Source organism: Trachymyrmex cornetzi, unplaced genomic scaffold (genome assembly GCF_001594075.2).
Source record: "Trachymyrmex cornetzi isolate Tcor2-1 unplaced genomic scaffold, Tcor1.1 scaffold97, whole genome shotgun sequence".
NCBI lineage: Eukaryota > Metazoa > Arthropoda > Insecta > Hymenoptera > Formicidae > Trachymyrmex > Trachymyrmex cornetzi.
This window is the reverse complement of record NW_017300322.1, coordinates 1,025,314-1,046,911: the sequence shown is the minus strand read 5'-3', so window position 1 is coordinate 1,046,911 and position 21,598 is coordinate 1,025,314. Positions and strand designations below refer to the sequence as shown.

The 21,598-nt window shown below is 32.1% G+C and overlaps 2 protein-coding genes across 2 annotated transcripts; one reads left to right on the top strand and one right to left on the bottom strand.

Moving 5' to 3' along the window:
* Positions 1–1,498: 1,498 nt before the first annotated feature.
* Positions 1,499–15,115, bottom strand: mbc (dedicator of cytokinesis protein myoblast city). The gene is made up of 23 exons (XM_018521220.1): positions 14,938–15,115; positions 13,904–14,145; positions 13,055–13,803; positions 12,741–12,894; positions 12,475–12,645; positions 12,012–12,392; positions 11,697–11,912; positions 11,278–11,600; positions 10,780–11,128; positions 9,753–9,851; positions 8,605–8,795; positions 8,151–8,501; positions 7,654–7,930; positions 7,280–7,527; positions 6,944–7,075; positions 6,579–6,858; positions 6,274–6,497; positions 5,890–6,189; positions 5,245–5,554; positions 5,039–5,148; positions 4,507–4,614; positions 2,713–2,980; positions 1,499–2,632 (listed from the first exon to the last, which is right to left on the bottom strand). Exons 1-23 carry the CDS (start codon positions 14,978–14,980, stop codon positions 2,171–2,173), a joined length of 5,988 nt encoding a protein of 1,995 aa, XP_018376722.1. The 5' UTR covers positions 14,981–15,115; the 3' UTR covers positions 1,499–2,170.
* Positions 15,116–15,849: 734 nt separating this feature from the next.
* Positions 15,850–20,615, top strand: CSN8 (COP9 signalosome subunit 8). The gene is made up of 4 exons (XM_018521160.1): positions 15,850–16,008; positions 16,178–16,248; positions 17,711–17,889; positions 19,576–20,615. The coding sequence occupies exons 1-4, from the start codon at positions 15,943–15,945 to the stop codon at positions 19,833–19,835; spliced, it is 576 nt and encodes a 191-aa protein (XP_018376662.1). The 5' UTR covers positions 15,850–15,942; the 3' UTR covers positions 19,836–20,615.
* Positions 20,616–21,598: the final 983 nt, after the last annotated feature.

Below are 21,598 nucleotides of genomic sequence, written 5' to 3'. Positions count from 1 at the left end.
ATTGAGCACCAAATTATTAAAATTGCTTGTCAATTTAATTCGCGATTACTAAAGTAGTTTAATTGTGTTTATAGTCCGGAAAAACAATTTGATGCGCAGTTCAAAAAGACTACAAATATTGTATATATGCAAGTACATATATATTATATATAGTAATTCAAGATTGAATTATTCTAAGCATTAAAAGATCCAGGTTCAACCGTTATAGGCTTTTAATTTTTAGAAAAAAAGAAAGATTGTTTCAGTTTAGATACAAAGATGGTACATTAGTCCCCTAATAGTAATTAGTTATATAATTAGGAAAGCAAATCGCACTATATTAAATTTTTTAATTTTTAGAATCAATATATTGTCAATTTTTTCGATTACATAACAAAATTGGTGTCAAAGCTAAGAACTGTATTCATAAATGCTCTGCTCAAACACAGTTATATATATTTGTTTTCTTTTTCGGAACAAATTCCGTAAATAAGTAAACAAGTTGAACTAACATAAGAACAATAACTTTGAATACAGATCTTTATTACATTAATTATTATAATAATGAATAAACTATTAAGCTCTTTATTTTTTAGCTTACTGATTCTTTAGCTTCGTGCATTAGATAAATATCAAATATATTACACGATACTACTTTTTATTAGCAATACATATAATGCTCTCTAACGCTTTTAATAAATAAAGCACTAATCTCTTTGGCATGAGACTCAAGTAATAATGATGAAAAATGTAATAAATAACTTTTAACGGTATAAACGACTGTTTCTGACAGTAAGTTTTTAGAATATGCTGTAACTAAAAAGCAACGCAAATCGGTACCCTGATTGATTATAAAGTCTTCATGAATATAAAATTAAAAATTATAACTTCTTGTAATTCACTTAAATTTTTACTCTGATTTTGTGCTCAATTAGGAAGCACACTTGATATATGACTGTATTACGACCATGTAATCATTACATTATTCAATTGGATGAATCCAGATATGCGAAAAGCATATGCATTATCATTTACTGCATATTTGTTGAATATGTTTATAAACAATCAATATCTTCTTGTATTTTTAAAAATAAGTTAACATATAAGACTATAGTCTCGCTGTTAACAAGTATGAATGACTTATATAAACATTAACACATATAAATTGTTTTACCACTAGATCACAATGGCTCTTGGTAATATTTAAATAACTATATGTCGCGATTAAATTATAACTACTCTCATAATTATGTTATAAAAATCGAATTTGTAAAATAAATTATAATATTATAACAAACAGAAAATTGCAAAACGTTAACTGTTTTCATTATATTTAATGCATATTGTATTATTAATAGCAAATCCGTTCAAAAATGGTTAGTATAAAATGTAAAAGGTCTCCAAAGTTTTTTATTATAATTAAAGCTATATATGTATACCTTTTATATCAAAATTTATAAAAAATATATATTTTCCACGAATATATATATCCAAAGTCATATTGAAATGAAGTCTTTAATCGAAAAAATGGACGTTACTATAGTATGCTACGCATTGTAATGGATATTACAGCAAGCATGTAAATTGTAATAAAGCAATATTAAAACGGTGAATAATACGCTTATTTAGAATGAACGATTGTTAAAAGTGAATTTCGCAATTTTCGTCCTTATATAGCACAAATTCCCTGCTTTTTTCACGTCGTTTTATCTCGATAATATAAAAATCTTGAATCTTTAAATATAGCACAAAACTTCGCTATATATAAGAATAGAAATATAACAAATGCATTGCTATATGTCAGATAATGACGTCGTTATAGTCCTTGTCACATGTGCGCATTATAAATTATAAAATATTATGTCTTTTAAATCCATATTAACTTTGGATTCCTTTGTCAATAACACTGCTCGTTCATTATATATAAAGCAATACTTTCTGTTGTACAGAGTACATTTGTAAAGGATTTTGTGTCATAGTAGCGTATACTTATTAGCTTATCCTAAACCGCGAAAGAAAGGCACAAAGAAATATATTATAACTTTAACTCTAATGAATGGTAACTCTTCTAAATATTGACGATACAAAAATTAGATGGAGAATGCTTTTATAAACGTAGATGATTGCTTATTTTGTTCACAACGCTTGGCAAGGTGAACATCGTGATGTCTATATATCATATTATATTATATTATGCGGTCGACGAATCCTCAACAAGTGAATTTTCGACATCGTTAGAAGCAAATGTATTCTTGTTCAAATTGTGAACCGGTCTTTTTGGTTTCGGTGGAGGTGTCGGCGGTTTAGAATGACTGTCTACAATGTCTGCATCATCGTCGGTAGGCGTCGGCAATTTGTTTTTCCACTGTCCTGAAGACTTGTTCAGATTATTCAAAGCAGATCGATTAGTGGACAGTTCCTCTGGAAGGTTACAATAATCGGCTTCACGCATTTTAATTGGTAAAGGCGGTGGTGGATCATCCTCAGATGCTGTACTATCAGTTGTGCCGACGCTATCTCTATTTCCTTTCCCTAAACCGCTTGATTCTAGTCCATTGTTGATGTTTCTTAGGTAGTGAGATTGACCAGACCAACGATTACTCATTCTTCTTTCTTTCTCCGCTTCCGATCTCAGGGGACGTTTAGGTGTGAGCTGTATGCAAAGAAGTTTATAGTTATTAATTATATTTACTTGAAAGTCGTAAGCAATAAGACAATGTTCAAAGTCTTTACCTCTTGTCGAAGCTCGAATATATGTGTTGATTGTAAATTAGATATTAACGATGTAACAGACGATGTTGCTTGTTGAATTGAACTAGATATTTCGGTGGTGGTATACCACTGGCTGGTCGGTTGATCGGTTTTTGTCACTGTAGCAGAGTCACTCTTTCGCGAGCTTCTACGCTTCGAATCTTTTTTCTTATACGTTCCTGGACTCGAATTTCCCAATGCTTTTTGCAAAGAGGCCGTTGACAAGATGTGTGAACGTATAGAGTTGTTTCTACAGATTAAGAATATTCGCGTTAAAGATGTCTCTATCATTTAAAAAAGAAAACTTGCAACTCTGGATAGATAGAAAAGATAAAGATCAACTATTATAATTGAGCAATGCGCAATTCATGATTGAGTAGATAAGCGCGATTGAATCTCATAATAAAATAAATTAAAATTTATTATTGTTAAAATAAAATTTTCACAAAAAAATAAATTAAAATTTACAATTGTTAAAATAAAATTTTCTAAACGTTATGTGTATGCTAATATTTGCTGAGGGATCACTGTGGTAAGAGAAATATCGAATAATAATTGCGATACCATTCGAGCTTTGCAATAATCTCGTAACACAAGTGTATATTTTTAATTACCTATCGTAGTTATTGTAGACTTAGGAAGTTTAGTAGAGATTGCCAGTTGTGTGTGAAGAAGATATATATTACAGGGATATTTATGACATTATTATGCAAAATAAAATCATGCAGATAAAAAGCAGAATAAAAAAATGAACAGATATAAAAATGATCACAATAATAATCACAAAGAAATAAAATACACTTTTTGTATACACTTAGAATTAAATACATAGAATGATATATATAATATACATATAATGTATAGAAACATGACTATGTGACATTCAAAATAGTTTTTATCGACTTATTGTCTTAAATCTATTCTATAATTGCATAAACGTAGTAAATAGTTGTAATTGTAAGAATTGATCAATCACAGTTGAATATTCTTCTCATATTCGGCTGTGATTGGAGAATTTTTACAACTACACACTTACAACTACGTTTACGCAATTGTAGAATAGACTTTATATGCTTCTACATTTGCATTTTAAATTACTTATTTTTTAAATTGTTCTTTCCTCTTTTAATATGTATAAACTTCATTATTATTTATTCAATGCTAATTGTAACTCTATTGTTTTATGAATGTTTCCTACCCTCGGAATATATATGTATGTAAAATAAAATAAATTAGATTAGTGCAATATGTATGATAGGATATATATTAATTTGTATATTAATGGTATAAAAATTAACAAAAAAAAAAACAAGCAAAAGTAAACATTATGCAGTATTAAATAATATTAAGCATTATGCATGATACTTTCATTAAAAAATGTAAAATGTAAAAAGAACGAGAACATTTATATAGGAGTATTAAGTGCGACGAAAGGATAATAAGGTATTATGCGAGAGTTTATCAGGTCCAACAGCAATATTCCTGAAATCATATTGCATTCTTTTCTATCATGTGTTCTAAACGGCATTTTTATATTATTTATCTTCTATAAACGTAAAATGTGATTTTTAATAAATATAAAATAAATTCGTGCATCTAACGATTATTAATTAAAATTGAATATTTATATGTATATTTCATATAAAATCCAAGTATAAATACGTAAATATTTTGTTTCTTTGAATAATTGAGATTACACTAATTCATCTACGAAAAGAAGTGCTTTAACTTTTAGTTAGTGCTGGAGGTAAGTTAACACTGGTATGATGACTTTACCTTGACAAATTGACGTTTTGAGTATTACTCGAAGGTGTGTTGTTGTTAAAATTGAACGATGTAAGCGACTTGAACGTTGCAACTTGGGATCTTGTAAGCGAAGATACCCTGTAGTGAGTTACACAGCTGAATGGGTAATTACAGAATAGCTATATATATTATTTTACTATTTATACAGATTTCCCAGATCAACAATATTTGATTTTGTACATTTTAAATATACACACTTATTTTTGTGTATATTTTGTTTTTATTTATATACTGCTTAGGAATTATGTCTCGCAGAATGGACGTATTATTTTGACATTTAATGTACAAGTAAAGATAATGTTAAAAACAATTGGCTTTAATGTTACTTCTTAAGATAGTTAATAACTTTTGAAAATATTGTGCCTTATTTTAATAATGATGATTGTGATATAGCAATAACATGCTATGCAATAGTTATATCTGTGTTAGTTACATATATATATATATAAACTTATTAATAAAATAGCAAACATGCCGTGCAAGAATGGATGGAAAAGCTTACTCTGAATTATTCATATTTGACTCGGATAGGCAGTGATTATCTCCTCTTGAAATTGGTGGTCTTCGCATTGTTACAGTTTGCGTTAGGCTTTCAATTTGTAAATCACAGGTCTGTGTTATAGAATAAATTATATATTTATAAATTTAATGCGAGTATTAACTTGATTATTATTTCGATAGATATGATTTGAATGATTAAAAACTTACCCTTTTTCCATATTTAGCTTCTACTTGATTACGCATAGACATGAAACATTGCTCTAAACGTTGATGAAACGGTGCCAACTCGGTAGGTGCTCGTGTTTTGTGTAACTGCAGACCTACACTGAGTAGAGGGATTTGCTCTGCAATGAGCCCTTCTAACTTGAGAAGATCTGAACTTTCGTCCGGATGACTATCTTTGTACTCTGCGTTGAGGAAAGCTTTTTCGTAGTTATCGATACCTCCCATAACAGCTGGATCCAATATGCCATTCAATTTCATGCTCAAAGGATTTAATGGAAGACTAGGATCACTCCTGTATAAAACAAATAGTAGTTCCATAAAAATTTATATTGTAAAATAATAAACAAAAATAATAAACAAGTAAATCAATTTCATTTTAACACTTTGTTACATTCATTATAAATTATTAAAAAATATGCAATAATGTGTATAATTTTATGTAGAAATAATCAACGTAGACAAATTTTAGATTCATTATTAAAGTTCGACCCATATAAACCTTGGTTTTTTGAAAAATTAGTTAAAAAATTAAAAGTTTTAAGTTAAAAAGTTGCAATATAAGATTATAACTCATATCAAGAATAAAATAAATTAATATATTTGTATATATATAAATATTATACAAACTTGTTAGCAATAATAAGATCTCTCAGTGCCGTGTTCGTAGCTTCCATAGTTTCAATTGCGTTTCTCAAGGGGCTGACTAAATATGTCTCGCTAGATGTCACAGGAAACCATCGAAGAATTCCCGGTAACGGATAACTTGTAACAAGTACTGTCCGTTCCAACCATAACGAGGCAAATTCATTGCTATTGTTAGTACTAGTATTTACTTCCTTTTCTTTATCGCTATTTACTGCAATGATTTCTTTTCTCGGAGCAGGTCTTGAAAATCTAAAACGCTGCACATCATTTACACGATGATATCTAAAATATAAAAACAATGATAATCATAAAAATACAATAGAAAACTAATGAAATTTTACATAAACTATAATGTTAAATATGCACCTTAAAACTGCTTCTGCAGTAACTGGTTTACCACTTAAACGATGCCTTTTTTCATCCATTAGTGGCTCTACCTTATTAATTTGTACATACTGTTGATATGATTCTAACATTTCTGTGGTGGGCGGAGACAATTTATTCATTTGCTCTGCATTCGGTAGCTGATTTAGTGTTCTTGTACAAAAATCACTAAGTCGTTCATATTCTTTTCCTCGATAAACAAATACCTATATCGCAAATATATTATTTCATTGAACAAAGAACAAAAATAAACAATGATTAAAGATATGTTAAATACGTGAAAGTACTTTATTTTGAAGAAAAGCAGGATGTCCTTTGCCGTAATATGCGACTCTGAAGTATTCTGGTTCAGGTCTTAACTGTTTTACTATACAATCATAAAACTTTGCCATGCGTATTAGTAAGACGGATAATTGTAAATAATCAAATGTTTCCTCTTCATATTGTGAAACTAGTTCCTTGCAAACGGCAAGAGCGCATTCCCACATTCTTCCTTTATCAAAATAATCGATAATATCATTGTATAACGCTTCTTTCAATTCACGATGCGTTTGACATAAAGGATATCTAGAAAAATGATTTAATTTTTTAATATTAATTTCATCTCCAAACAAGCTTATATAAACTATTTAATATTGGTTGTTAATGTTACCTGTGTGATATTAACAAAGGTGATAAAGGCTGATCACTCCATGCTAATAACTGGCTGTGGAGTTTTAAAGAATAAGCAGCTTCTGTATAGTTATCGCATTCTAGATGTAATTCACACAACTTGTTCACATATCTATAAAACATATAAAGAAAATCATTTAATATGTTTTAATATCCATATATTTATTGCATTAAACCTTTTTATTTACGGAATATTTAAAATATTAAAAAATCTAAACCAAAATCACATTTAATCAGACCTAAATTAAAAGACAATTAAAACACATTTGATTTATAAAAATATAAGATTATAAAAATATAGATTTTTTGCATTTACCTAATATACATTTCCTTTCTATTAATCTCAGAATAGAATTCCAACAAATTTACAGTACAAAGCATACGATGCTCTTGGGATTCGGCGTGAATAATATCGCGATATTGCAATAAGCGTTCCATGAGTCTAGATATAGTATCTACGAAACGTAAGCCTTGCTCTCGCATTGTAGAATGTTTTTCACATAAAGAACCCATAACATCAGTCCACAGTGTACGAAAATATTCGTCGCCTCTACCTCCTTCGACCTGTAAAAACCAAATCTTTCATGAAGTGACTTTTCACTAATATAATTATCAAAGTCAATTTCAATTAAGACTCTGTTCTGTTTTCAGTATTTTTATATATAAAATTATGTATACAAAATACTATACCAGAATATCCAGTTTTGCAATCATTTCGTTTTCATATTCTGTAAAATTAGCTTTGATATGAGCAGGATCACGCTTAGTATCCCCATATCCTTCTACTATACGTGAACTATAGTACTCGCATTGCATCATGTCGAAAAAAATAGGTATAGTAGCTTTTCTTAATTCAGTATCGGGTATTAATGCCATTTCAAGAATGGCACCAACTAAAGCGGGTACAAACAGTATTTTGTGTTGACCCAAGTTGAACCACATAGATCTAATTTCGAACACAGTTGCTCTGTAACGTAGCAAAAGAGAAAATATTCGTTTTATTTTATTTAACAATATAATATTTAATAAATATGATTAAACATACATTAAAAATGATACATAAAATGTATGGACTAAGAATTTGTCTCAATGTTAAAAGTGTTCTTTCTATTTGAATCTTTAATTTTGTTGATTTGTGATAGCCTTGAAACATTCTGCGTAATTATTATATTACGTAAGAGACATACCTGCGCATATCTTTGTAGCGCTTAATAATACGATTTCGTTTCGCTGATGTAAATGTTTCCAATTGTAAGGCAGGCTGTGTTAAAAATGCAATAGCACAATGGAAGAAATTTGACCATGCTTGTTGCTCAAATTCAGTAAAAAAATAATCTCTAATTGTGGCCGAGAAGTACCGTAAAGAATTCAAAATAATGTTATTCTGGAGCATGATCATCTCACACCAGTCTCCGGGAAATACACTTTTAGAAACCAGATCTTTAAAGACAAGCAGTATCTCCATAAGAAAGTCAAGTAAATCTATTTTAGTTCCAAAATGGTTGATATACACTTCATAATGGAGTTGTGTCATTTGTCTGAAAAGAGATTAAGAAGGAAAACGAAAAGATATTTCAGTCCCTGTTCTTTCCACAATTTTTAGATTTTTTTTGTTTTATATTTTTGGAATCTTAAATATACCTGAATATCGCCAACATTACTGAAACTAAATTTCCAACTAAAGGATTTTCTCTGTCCATTGATATAACTGTCTGTATAATGGTACGTAAGGCTGTTAACATTATCTCCTTGACATCTGAAACTGTGCTACCTATGTCTTTTCTAAAAGTCAGTTCCAGAATGTCAGATAAGATCTTGACGCACAATTCCACCTACAGAAATATAAAAAACAGATATAAAAAGTAGATTGCTTTGTGAATTATATCTACACAGTATATTTAAAAAGTTTTCAAACACAAATTCTTTAAAAATTCTTAAAAAATCAACAAATTCAAACATCATTCGTATTAGCTATTATTTATGTCAGGTTTCTACATAGTTCTTTCCCTTTTCGATACGCGCAATAGAATGGTACAATGATTGGAAACTATTATAATATTCCTTTTACAGAATCGCATTTAGCTGATGCATTATAACGCTGAATTTACGATTTTACCTATAGGTACAAATTCGCACGCCAATGCGCCCGTACACACAGTTAGGACTGTTTCACAGTTTTTGGCCAACTGACAGATAATAGTAATCTACCATCTACCCATCCGTATTTACTTGATTTAATCCCGACACTTTTTTATATTTTCCAAGATAAAATTGCACTTAAAATAATTTTTTTACGAAGTATCAGCGATTCACAGATATGTAATGGGATGCATGAAATGAAGGCGATTCTGGAAAAGAAGTACCATATAATAACTTCCAATTCATAATTGTATCACCGTTTTATTGCGTGTGTCGAGAGGGAGGGGACTATGTAAAAGCCTAATATGAATAAAAGCTGATATTTAAATTCGTTAATTGTTTAGAATTTTTGTTTAGGAAAATTTCAAACATACTGTGTACGTCTATAAAATATAAATAAAAAGATTATTGCGAATATATATAAATCTGATACATCTAAATTAGTGTGTGAAACGGGATACACTATGCAATCTGTACATTCATACAAAAAAAAACTTACGTATCACCGATGCTAAAATTTTAATGCAACACAACATATATAAGTGCAGATACATCAAAGTTCTATGTTAAATAGTCTCAAAATCATGATGCCATGAAAAACACATTATTTATCCACATAAGAGACTTCCTGCATTTATGATAAAAATTACCTCTTCGGAGTAGCCGCGATGTTGGTTGAGCCGATGCCGATTTTCGCCGAGCAACCTGGCTACCTTCGCCACGCTCTTTCCAGGCGTACTCGATAGCCCCTTTAAACGCCATTAACCAAAACCAAACCGTACAAAAAAATGAAACAACCCTTGTTAGTTGAAAAAAAAACAATACCATTTTTTCTAAAGATGTATACACTACATTACTGAAAATTTTCCGACACCACAATGTAAATATAGAACTGCAGAAAGGACACAGTATCATGAAATATCAATACTAGAAAAGTATCCGTAGTACATCAGAGAAGAAGTAGATTAGACAGACTTTTATCTAATAATTTTAAATTTTCTATGTCATATAAACTTTATATCAAATAATCTTACGGAAAAATCGCACAATGCAGAATAAACATTATACAATAACATTACTAAACAAACACATGCTACATTCCAAGTTTCAATCTTTTTCAAGTCGTATACATTTCCCTTTTCATGCTTTATCAAAAGTAAGTGTAAAGGATGTCTTTCAATATGTTATATTTTCAGGTAATGCAACTTACTAATTGTCATTATTTTTATTGAATTTTCTGAAATCATATTTTATGTAACTATTTCTTTTTTAAATGTAAAATTAACTAGAGTTTAACAAAGAATTTAATTAGAACAAAAATCACAAATTAAAAAATAAAAATGAAGAGACATCCTCTGTAAAAAGAGAAGATTGAGAGAGAAGAGTCAGAAAGATGCGTGGCGGAGGGATCGCAGGCTGCACGGAAAGCACGAACAATGATATTTATCGCACGTCACACTGAATGATATTAAATGTAAGTGAAAATTCGTGAATTTCAACAAATCCAGTTACATGTAAATTTATGTAGTTAGGACGCATCATGTATTGCGAAAATATGTAAGTATATGAACTGATATTATTTTTTGTGAGATTGAAAAATAATGTGAACATTTCATATCGCTTAAACTGTAAGTTAAGAAATAGCATTAGGAAATAGCATACTTTATAACATCTTACCTCCTCTTTGGATTCCAGTAAATCTCTGACAAGTATAGTAATTCTCGGTAATAAAATCGCTCTACAGTCTGCATTTAAAAAAAGCGGACTGTGTACAATGTCGTTTACTGTCATCATTTTTTGTTTGGTTAATCTACCGGTTGGTAAAGTCACAAGTAAATCTGTTAAAATCGTGCTCAGTTGCTTGCCGCTATAAACTCTTAATAAATGAGGTATCGTTGTTGGTAGGTATTTGAGACAGGCTCCTTGAACCAACAGAGTACCATCTGTTTCGTGACTCATGAGATTAACGATAGATCGTAAGAGATCAGTTAAAGTTTGTGAGAATTCTTCTTCATCCTGATTTAACCTTTTAAAATAAATTACAAATATTAATTGAAAGTAATTCTTTTTTGGAGTACCTACTCACAGCCTATTTTAGATAATTTTATAAAACATTTTATTTACGATTACATAATGTATAAAAAAATTATATATGTAATAATAAATAAAACGTACTCAGTAAATAAAAGACGAGATTCGACAATAAACCTCATGCAATATTGCAAACTTTTCATTGTCTTAAGCAATAAATCTCGTTCCTGACCATCGCCATTGCTAACGCTGTCTATACGTTTACGCAATACCGCAATTAATTTCTTATATGCGAGAGTTGCAGAAAAACTTTCAGAAATATATAAATCTAATACTGGTTGAAAGTGCTGATACTTTCTATCGGACACGAGTCCGATAATATATAAAAGGCACTCAAAGACCATGTCATCGTAAACATCACTGTCTGAATTACTCATCAAAATGTTAAATAAAGCATCCAAAACATCCTAAAAAAACAGAATATAATTATACTTTATAAAAAAATTATTTTTTATTATGTATACATAATTTTCGTTTTCGATAAATTAGATTTATTGTTATACCTGCAAAAACTTTACTATTTCCTCCCCATCAACTTTCATTAAAGCAGCTAAAGATTCTTTTAAGTCCGTATTGTGTGACGCCCAATTGAGTAAACCTAATAAGTCTACATTTTGGGTCAATTTAGTTGAGCAAATATTAGTTGCTATTAAAAAGCTATCCTTACTGGTTAATGTTAAAGATCCTAAACTTGGCTTTTTCTCCATATTTAATTCAGCCTAAAACACACAAACAAAAATAAAGAAAAAAATAAAATAAAATGCACGACATTCAGGAATATTAATTTTTGTATCTCTTTATCAAATAAATAAATATACCAATTCTCCACGTGTTGATGGCAATTTAAAGTAAGATATATCGCTCTCTTCGTACTTCTTCTGTTCTAATTTATAAACCAACAATTCATGTTGTATGTCTTGTAGAGTCGTTCCATTGCGTTGCATTAATCGAACGTAACTTAAAGCAAATGGCTTTTCAGACTTATCTTTCGCTTCGTTAGAACTACGATGCTTAAACGTAAATTTTAAGTGGGCCTGCTTAAATTCTTCTATAGGTATGGCAATCTTAAACGTTTCGCACCATCTAGGTTTGTCTTCGTGATAATAAATAACGCTACGATACTCATCAATTGGAGACACGCCGCCACCTAATGTCATAACTCCGGGAATTGCAATGCCATGTTCATTACATACTTTAACCTGTTAAAATTTGCAAATACTCATATATATGTATAAGCGTGTAGAGAATACAATTTTTTTTTTAATTTATGTTCCCACTAACCGTTACTTCTACATTTTTGTCTGTAGATTTGGAGCCTTTACTGAATTCACCGCTAATTAATGTTAAATACAGATCATTGCGTACGTCACCCGGCAAAATAACTTCTGGGAATCCCATTTTACGCGCAATTGCAACATTTCCCAGTACCAAATGTGGGTTTTCATCGCGTACCTTTAAAGTATTAAAAATGGCAAAATATAATTTTCCTTTTATAGCATAATTAAAATAAAAAAAATTTCACAAAATAATTTTATTTTAAAACTTACCTGTTTCGGATCACCCCTTAATAATTTTAAGCTAGTCCATAGTCCTTGTCCCCCAGTGACATTGGCAATATTACCATTGACATGTTTCTGAATATTTGCTTCTTTTTGTGCAATAATTCTACGTAACGTACCATCAAGGCTATCTTTCTCACAACATCTGAAACAAAAGCAGAAAACCAACAAAAAGAATTCTACTTCGATTTTGTAAGAACCATCATAATGCTTTCCTTTGACATTTTAATCATGAATGCTATATTATTTAATCTTATTAAAACCAAAATATTAATCTTATTAAAACTGAAGTATGTACTTACTGTACAAAAGGTATAAAATGATGTTGCTCAACATCACCCTCAAGCTTGCCGGTAATGAATAAGGTAATATCCATCGCGGCTACACCAAACGGTCTTCTCATAGTTTCCGCGCTCTTGATTTTTGTTTGATTGGCTTGTGTAACACTTGAGCGACGGTGATCTGGTTCTTTGGCTTCCATACCACCTATTCTAATTACGTAACAGGCTAAATAAACTTTGTCTCTTGTTAAATCTCTGGAACCAAGATCCGTGAACAATACTCTAAGATTGTGCAACTGATCAATGTCCCTTGCGAGTCCCTCTTTACTCCATGATACCACGTAATTCTCTGTGATAGCCTTCATCTCTCTGCCATCGTATAAAGTCAACAGTAGTTCTACGTCCTCTGCCATTTTACATACAAAATTCCTCACACTGACAAAGAAGATATGTGAATATACAGGTACTTGTGGCTTATAGGGTTTTTTCTTAGTATCATTGCACGCTTTTCTTATTCTCTCCGCAGCAGTCTCGTGATGGTAATACAATTGGATAGTGCTTGTCTCCATGGGATTCAAAATATTGCCATGCTCATCTCGAACCACCATATCCAAACCTAACAGCTGATTTCCAGTGTCTATCTTTGCTGTTGCCAATCTCTTCATATCCTTTAACTCGTCTACTGTTAAAGTCCCACTCAAAATCTTGCTTCTGTATCCAATTGCATCCAAAATTTGCTGCTGCATTGTTCTGAAGTGCTCGGAATGTGTCTATACATACAGAATTATCAAGTTATATCTACCCTGTATATAGTACTCTTTTTATTTCCAGAAATAAGCAAACTGTCTATAACAAGTATTCTATACATACCACATATAAATGTTTCCAATAATGTCCCCATTCTCTTAAGACGTTAGTGATCTCTTGTACTAAGTTATCCGTATTTGTTGATTTCTGTAGGATATGTATGTAGGATTTTGGAAAAATTCCACATGTACCCTTAAACTTGCTGCGACCGTAATACCAATCTGCACATTCCGCAGTTATTTGTACAACCTCTCCAACCGTTAAGCATATTGCGTGCGGGATTGAGTGTGCAAAATTATGGACGGCTAAATAAAGTGATAAAATACAAAAATAAATACAGGGTACGTGTCTGTGATTTTAGCATTCCAGTGATTTTTCAGGAATATAGTTTTTGAAGGAATTATGGATAGAATAGTTCGACAAAATTTAAGTTGTGAAACATTGTCCCCTCTCTCTCTCTCTCTCTCTCTCTCTCTATATATATATATATATTAATTTCAGGATTATAATTCTTTGGAGAGTTTGCATGTCCATTAATAAAATCTAACATTTTATTTACTTAATTTTACATCATAATTTAAAAATAGTTTTAGAATGTAAAATTTGTATCTTCAAATTGACTTTCAAATACTGTATATATTGATATGTTCCATACTGAGTTCGTAGAGACAAAACACAAATGTGAGTGAAACATAGGGTGTTGTACAGTGTTTTTTCTTAACAAATAATCAACATGCATTTCAACAAAACATTTATCGACATCATTAAAAACAAGATTTGAAATAATTAACGTTATTTTCTAAAGACATCAAAGGTCTTTTAAATCAACTAAAACTAGAGAAACACACGATACTTTTACAATTTGTCATTTGTATCATCTGAATGCTGTCACGTAAATATTTGATATTCGCGAAAATATCATGCGTGAGGTATTTAAGCTGAAAATTCGATATCCGGACGCAAGTCTGTCAAAATGTGGAGGACGCGTTACGACGATGCAACGAGAATTTATCTGAACTCGGGAGGGCACCTCCCAGGATGTTGGAATTTCCCAGTGGCAGGTTATTCATTCCTCGTATAGGAAAACTAATCCTCACCTACTCCCGAATGTTCCTCAATTCGTTTCCATGTCATTGTCATTTTTACACAGGACACTTAGCACCTTGAAGGATGTTTACAGTAATTACATCTCGATTCATACTTCGCCAGTGTGAATAATAAAATGTTGCCGTTCTACCTTGCCATCTAACTATAACGCTCAGATACAGGATGTTACCTCTCTACTTATATATTGCCACAAATGAGAGAGTGACAGGGCCAGGGGACGAGATAGAGCAGGAAAAGAGGAGGGAGACAATCCCCTCGCAAATACCTCTTCCTCGATGAGTTTTGGAACACCGATAAGTATATGGAAGACATAAATAAAAGCTATATCAATAACAGATAAATATTATGTTACTCTAATGAAAAATATTCTCATAATATCTCATAATATTTTGAAGAATATTTACTGTTATACCCTAAATTCCCCCCCCTCTCCAAACATTTCTCAAAAAGTTAAACTTTACAGATTTTCTTCAGAGATTAGTTTTCTTCAGAAATTTCGAACAAGAAATCTTTAAAATATTTGATTTCACATATGTACAAATAATACTAAAAAAAAAAAAAAATTTATACTTTCTCAACACTTCCGAAGTGTACTAATTCGTATTAAAAATCAGAAAAGTTTTGATGACTTTCTATCAGTTAGTTATAAAACTATATAGAAAAATTCTAAAAAAATTTTGAAATTACAAATTTTGAAAAATAATTAATATAAATTAGAGTGTAAAAAATAAATATTCATCAAAATATCAACAGCAGATACTCGACGTTATCGATAAAAAAGTTTTCAGTTACCGATCATGTAGAACAAGACTAGTAGTATGCAGCGTCAAATAAGAGATGGCGCCAGTAAGCTTGTTAATTTTTCGATCCGCGCCGCGTTGGGCTCAGCTGTTTGTGTCCTTCGCGTCATTGCGTTTCGTTTTGCCGCTCGTTGTCTCCATGTCGGCGCATTTTTGGGATTTCGTGCCGTCGCAATAGTTAACAGAATTGTCATCATGGTGCCCAGTTGCACGGTTGAGCTTAACAAGTTGATGAACGAATTAGAAATAAGCGAATTAGAGGTGAGTCTCGCAATTATATGAGCGAAGAGCGTTTTATAGGTTATGTCGGCCGTCGTCGATTCTGTTCGCTCTTTTTGTGTCCGTGGCGTTAGTACTTAAATTAAATTTTGCTTCGAATATCGCTGGTATGAGTAGAAAAATTTCAATTATTTATTTTCTACTGTTTCAGGCTCCAACTGGAGTTGTAAGCGCACAAGCCTACATGCGACTGTTGGCTGTCTACCTCCATCAGAATGATTTGTGAGTACAAAATCTTTTTCACTGGTTGCGTTCAACGGAGAAAGCAGCTTTGCAACTGTTGTATGATTCTTTAATACGATCGGTTTATATATTTAGATCCAATGAGAAACTAAGGACAAAGCTAATCATTACAACAGGTATAAAGATGCTTTTTTTACTGAACGCAGCAACTGCTTTATTGTCATTTATTTGATTTATTTTTCATTAAGAGGCGTATTCTGTAACTCTTAGGTTCAATTTCACAATATATGATTATCTAAAGATTAAAGGTAACCAAGAAATTTATGAATGAATTTCATTGATGAATCTGTTGGTAACCTTTAATCTTTAGGTAACCATATATTGTGAAAACAAGCCTTAATGACTGTAAGGGCCATGACATAAAAAAACTTGAGCAGTAAAATGTAAGCAATAAGTGAATTGACCAATCACAATAGAGTCTGTAAGGCTATAATGTAAGCAGTAGCCAATTCAACATGTTGATTTCCTTACTGCTTACATCTTACTGCCTTAAGTTTTTTATGTGTCATGGCCCTATCTGTAACATTACAGTGTCGTTGCATAGCTTTTTTACCATGTACAAAACCTGAGCAACGACACTGTAATGCTGCAGTTACAGTCATTAAGAGTTATAGAATAGGTCTTTTAAAATGTGTTGGATTATATAGATTATATGGATTTATAAAATCACTATGTTAGTATGTTGTATTAGGTTATATATATTTAGAAGACTACTATAATTGTTTGTGATTTTATATTATTATTAATATATGATGAATAATATTTTCTTCAAGAAAATAATACAATTTTTATTTGTTAAATATTATGTATGTGTTGTACAATACTATTTAAAAAAGTAGTTGCCTTCAATTTATAAATTTTAAAAGAAAGATTTGTTCTTAATGGATTTTTAATTTATAATTAGTTAAATATATAAATTACTAGTTAATAGACTATATTTCTTTTACAATACAAGCATTTAACCGCAAAGTGATAAAAAAAAATGTTAAAAAAAATTCTAAAGAATAAATTTATAATTGCTTGCTTTGTCATCTTAAAGTTTGATAATGTTCAATTTTCTCAAAAATCGTGTGATTTCATAATTTTATATCTTATTTATTGTCATATGAACAGGTTATCTTTTTATTTAAAATGCAATAGTTTTATCTATAATCGAGCTATTTTTCTGTTTTTTTCGCGGTGCATTCATGTTCGTATAATAACTATTCGAAACATTTTGACTTGGATACTCTGACAGTCTCTTTATTTCCCTGTTTCTCGCGACTAAGCTATATGACGAACATTACGTCAAGAGCACAAACGTCGCATAAAATATTTCGTTAAGCCGAAGCGGTGACTTGTTTGCGGTCAATTTTATTTTTGCATCACGCTCGAGATGCCCGGGAGCACGATCGGTTTTCCTTATCGATTGGCCCGCTTGAATGTACGACGGTTATCGTAGATGCAACGCAAAGTACCTCTGGAAGCGTATCCCTCCGGATGTAAAAACCGCCCACGAGGAGCTCGGACGGGTATGGACGGTAGGACAATACATGTGGCAACGCAACTGGCCCGCGGTTCACACAGCCCTAAACGTGGAATGGAGCGAAGACATCAAAGATGTTATGACAGCCCTCAAAGGTAAGTCGATAAGGCAAAAAGTAAAGTTAATAATAAACTTAAGGCTAGTGTTCTTAATCTGAATAAATTTTCGGAGAATCTGGAAAAAACGGGTTTTTTTCTTTGCCATATTTTTCCAGTCTTTTTTTCTTTATTAAATAATGTTATTTATATTTAAATATTAATTTTTAGTAATAGAAAGTAAAATAAGAAGTAAAAAGAAGTAAAAGAAATATTTAAATTTCTTTTACTTTTAATACGTATTGCTGTGCTGTACGACAAAGTTTGCAGATATGTTCGTAAATATCGTAATCATATCAATCGTTCGTTTCGTATCTTCGTATTCGTTCGTATTGTTCATAATTCGTATCAATCGTATCATTGTATTTGAAATTTGAGACAAATCTTCAATTTTTTAAAATAAAATAACTTTTTAAAATAATTTAAAGCAACGTTCTATCATTAAGTTCAAATATAAGTGAAAAATATGTTTTCGGAAAAAATGGAAAAAATTTAGGTTTTTCCTCGATTTTATTTTTCTAGAAAATTAAGAGTACTATAAGAGAGTTTTTTTTTAAATTTTTTCGTATTTTTCGGAAAAAAAACCGAAAAATACACATTTTTTTCCCTCGATTTTATTTTTCCGGAAAATTAAGAGCTCTATTTAGGACTGATAAAAAACATTTAGTTCGCTTAAACAGACTGAAGATAATTAAGAACAGAAAGAAGGATAATTAGCGACATCAGTCGATTAAAAAAATTATATATACATTTTTTTATACAAGCAAGGAGATATTTATAGTTTTTTGTGTAAGCAAGTAGACATCTATAGGATTGCCACAAAACTGGAAATTAAAGAAATCAGAAGAATGTCAGGGAATTTTGCAAAATTTTCTGGAAAATTAAAAAAATTCTTAGCCTTAAAGAAGCTTAATATGCGTACATCATCTCTACACAATTTTGGAATATTACCAACTTAGCAATTAAACGCAAGTATCAACAATATTAATAGTAATTTATATTGCTGTATTAAATTGCCTCTCAATAAAATATTTAACGTTTTTAAATCAGTACAAAACTAGAAAAAATTTCAAAATGTTATTGAAAGCATCAAGGAAAATAATGAAATTTTGTCTGGAAATCAGAGAAAAGTTATGGAATTTTGAATGAAGAATTTGTGGCAACCCTGATCTATAAAAAGATATTTGCGTATAAAAGTGCGTAATTATCGCGAACGTTCAGAGATTACCGGTTATAATAACGATAAAAATTTGTCAAGTCGTGGCAGATGCGATATTTACTGTTTTTCAAATAATTCTAATATATTGTCGTTTGCTAATGTCTCTTAAGTATTACGATGCCGATGATTACATTTGTTGAGCATATACATATAAAAGAATATTTTAACGAATACCATATGCGGGTCAACTTCGTGTTAACTACGGCAAGTTGCTTTCCTCATTTAGCGCCCTACATCTGTAGAAGCAAGGACTAAATATGTACCTTATTATAATTAACGACAATCAATTGTTATTAAACCCACCGTCTACATAATTATCGCTTACAACGCCGGCCGATAATCGATTATTCAAGCGGAATCTACACAGCACATTGGAGTCACTCTTTAATCGAACTTATCGTTCTTTATTAAACAAGAGGAGTTACCGCTAACGGAACCTCCCCCGATTTCGACCCCGATTTTTGCAGACAATGTTCGAGAACGAGTGATGAGGCTGATATCGAAGGCATACTCCTCCCTAAACCTGACGACCATGGCAACGATGAGCGGAATGTCGTTGGACGAGGCGCGACAGGCAGCTATCGACAGGGGCTGGACTGTTGACGGTACCATAGTGCAACCACGCAAACAGATTGATGAGGAACAGTACAGCCAATCGGACAAGATCTGCCTGACGGAGGAGCAGCTGCAGAAGCTCACGCAATTCGTGTCCTTCCTGGAGAATTGAGGGAGCTCCGCCGTTTCTCGAGCCTCGACATGTGAATTTGGGTTGCCGCGCGGTTTCTATATAGACGGACTTGAAACTCCTCTCGCAATCTCACGTCGTAATCCTATTATATAAAGAAGGAAGTGCGCGCCAAAGGTACATCATCGATGTTCGCGTTCGTAAAATAAGCATACTCTGTGAGAGAAAGGGAGAAGGAGAGAGAGAGAAAGAGAGAGAGAAAGAGAGAAGGGGGAAAGTGATAGAGACGGAGAACCTACCCACGCGATTTGTTCGTTCGATCGGAAGGATAATTCAATGAAGCTCCTCGCAAGCGTGGAATCAACAACTATATTAATCGATAATCAGCTGTGCGTGCGAGAGGGCGGACTGGCATTTGCGGAAAGGGATCCTCCGATCAGGAGCACTCTCCTCTCCTCTTCTCTCCGTCCCCCGTCGTCCTTCGCCGCTCCTCTCCTACCCGTCGCTGGATCCCATGGAAATATCGTTCGCAACCGTTCGCATCGCTGTAATTATCAAAGCGGATCGCCGCAGTAAGAATCGCGCAGGTAGCCGTTAACGTTCCTCGCGGACGACGACGACGTACCTCTCTCTCTGGCGCGGATACGCGCGGCGTGCATATGATATAATGCGTGGACTCTTCGTAGCGTATTTTCGAGGCGATTGAAGGAAAATAAAATAAAAATAATAAGGAACGAGGGAAGACGAGAGAAAAGGACTGGAACTAAACTGTTTCAAGCGGCGTGCTCTGCTGGATTTTGATAAAGTGTGTTATAGCAGCAAGTGAGTGTTTGTACTTGTTTCTTTTACCCGTTTACCAACTATATCATTATCCTCACGCAACATTCCCTCTCCTGACATTACATGCGCGCTTCCATGCGAGAACCGCTTACCGAAAATGTATTTCGAGATGAATATAAAATTTATTAACTCGCGCGATCGGCGATTATTTTTTCTGTCTTTTTTTTTTCGAGGAATAAGTTAGTGATTCTTAAAATTAGAAAAAGAGTCAATTGAATCGAGATTAAAGTTAATCTTACATTGGTGAAACTGGGCTTTATACGTAGTATTGTAAAAATAAATATTCGTTCGATAGTTATCATCGCTCACTTACTTAATACTTTATATAACGCTTCGTACGTTTTTATAATAAAAATCTAACTCGATATGAATTGCGAATCTGAAAAGCAACTGTCACTAATTTTTGGTTAATCGATTCTTTGTCTTTTTCGTTGGATGTAAAACTTTAAAGGAAGATTACATAGTTTATAATAGAATAAATTTATCAATCCTAACTTTTATCAATTAATAGCAGTCTTTTGGAATTGACTGTAAATTGAAACGCTCAATCATTAAATTCCATACGTAGTTTAATTTCGTACGTAACTTTATACTCCTACATAACTTCAGAGACCGCAATACAATTGCCTCAGATTACGTTCCGATCCCCTCGATCGAGGCAAAGGCGAGGATCTCCGCGGCTCGCACGTGAAAGCCGAACGATCGATTAGAAAAATTCGCGTTTCACGAAGATTCGCGAAACGAAGTTGCGTCACGCAAATTGAATCTTTGAAAAAAAAAAACAACGCGGACCCGGTACGCGAGCATGGTAAACACGTTCCGAAAGGCGGCACACAATGATTCCCTATGAAATCGATTTCTGGGCGACCCAAGACCCAACCCGCCAACATTGTTGCACACGGGTTGTGATCACGCGCGCGCGGTTGTTACGCAATCCCGTGGGTATTCTCGAGGAGACCTGCGGC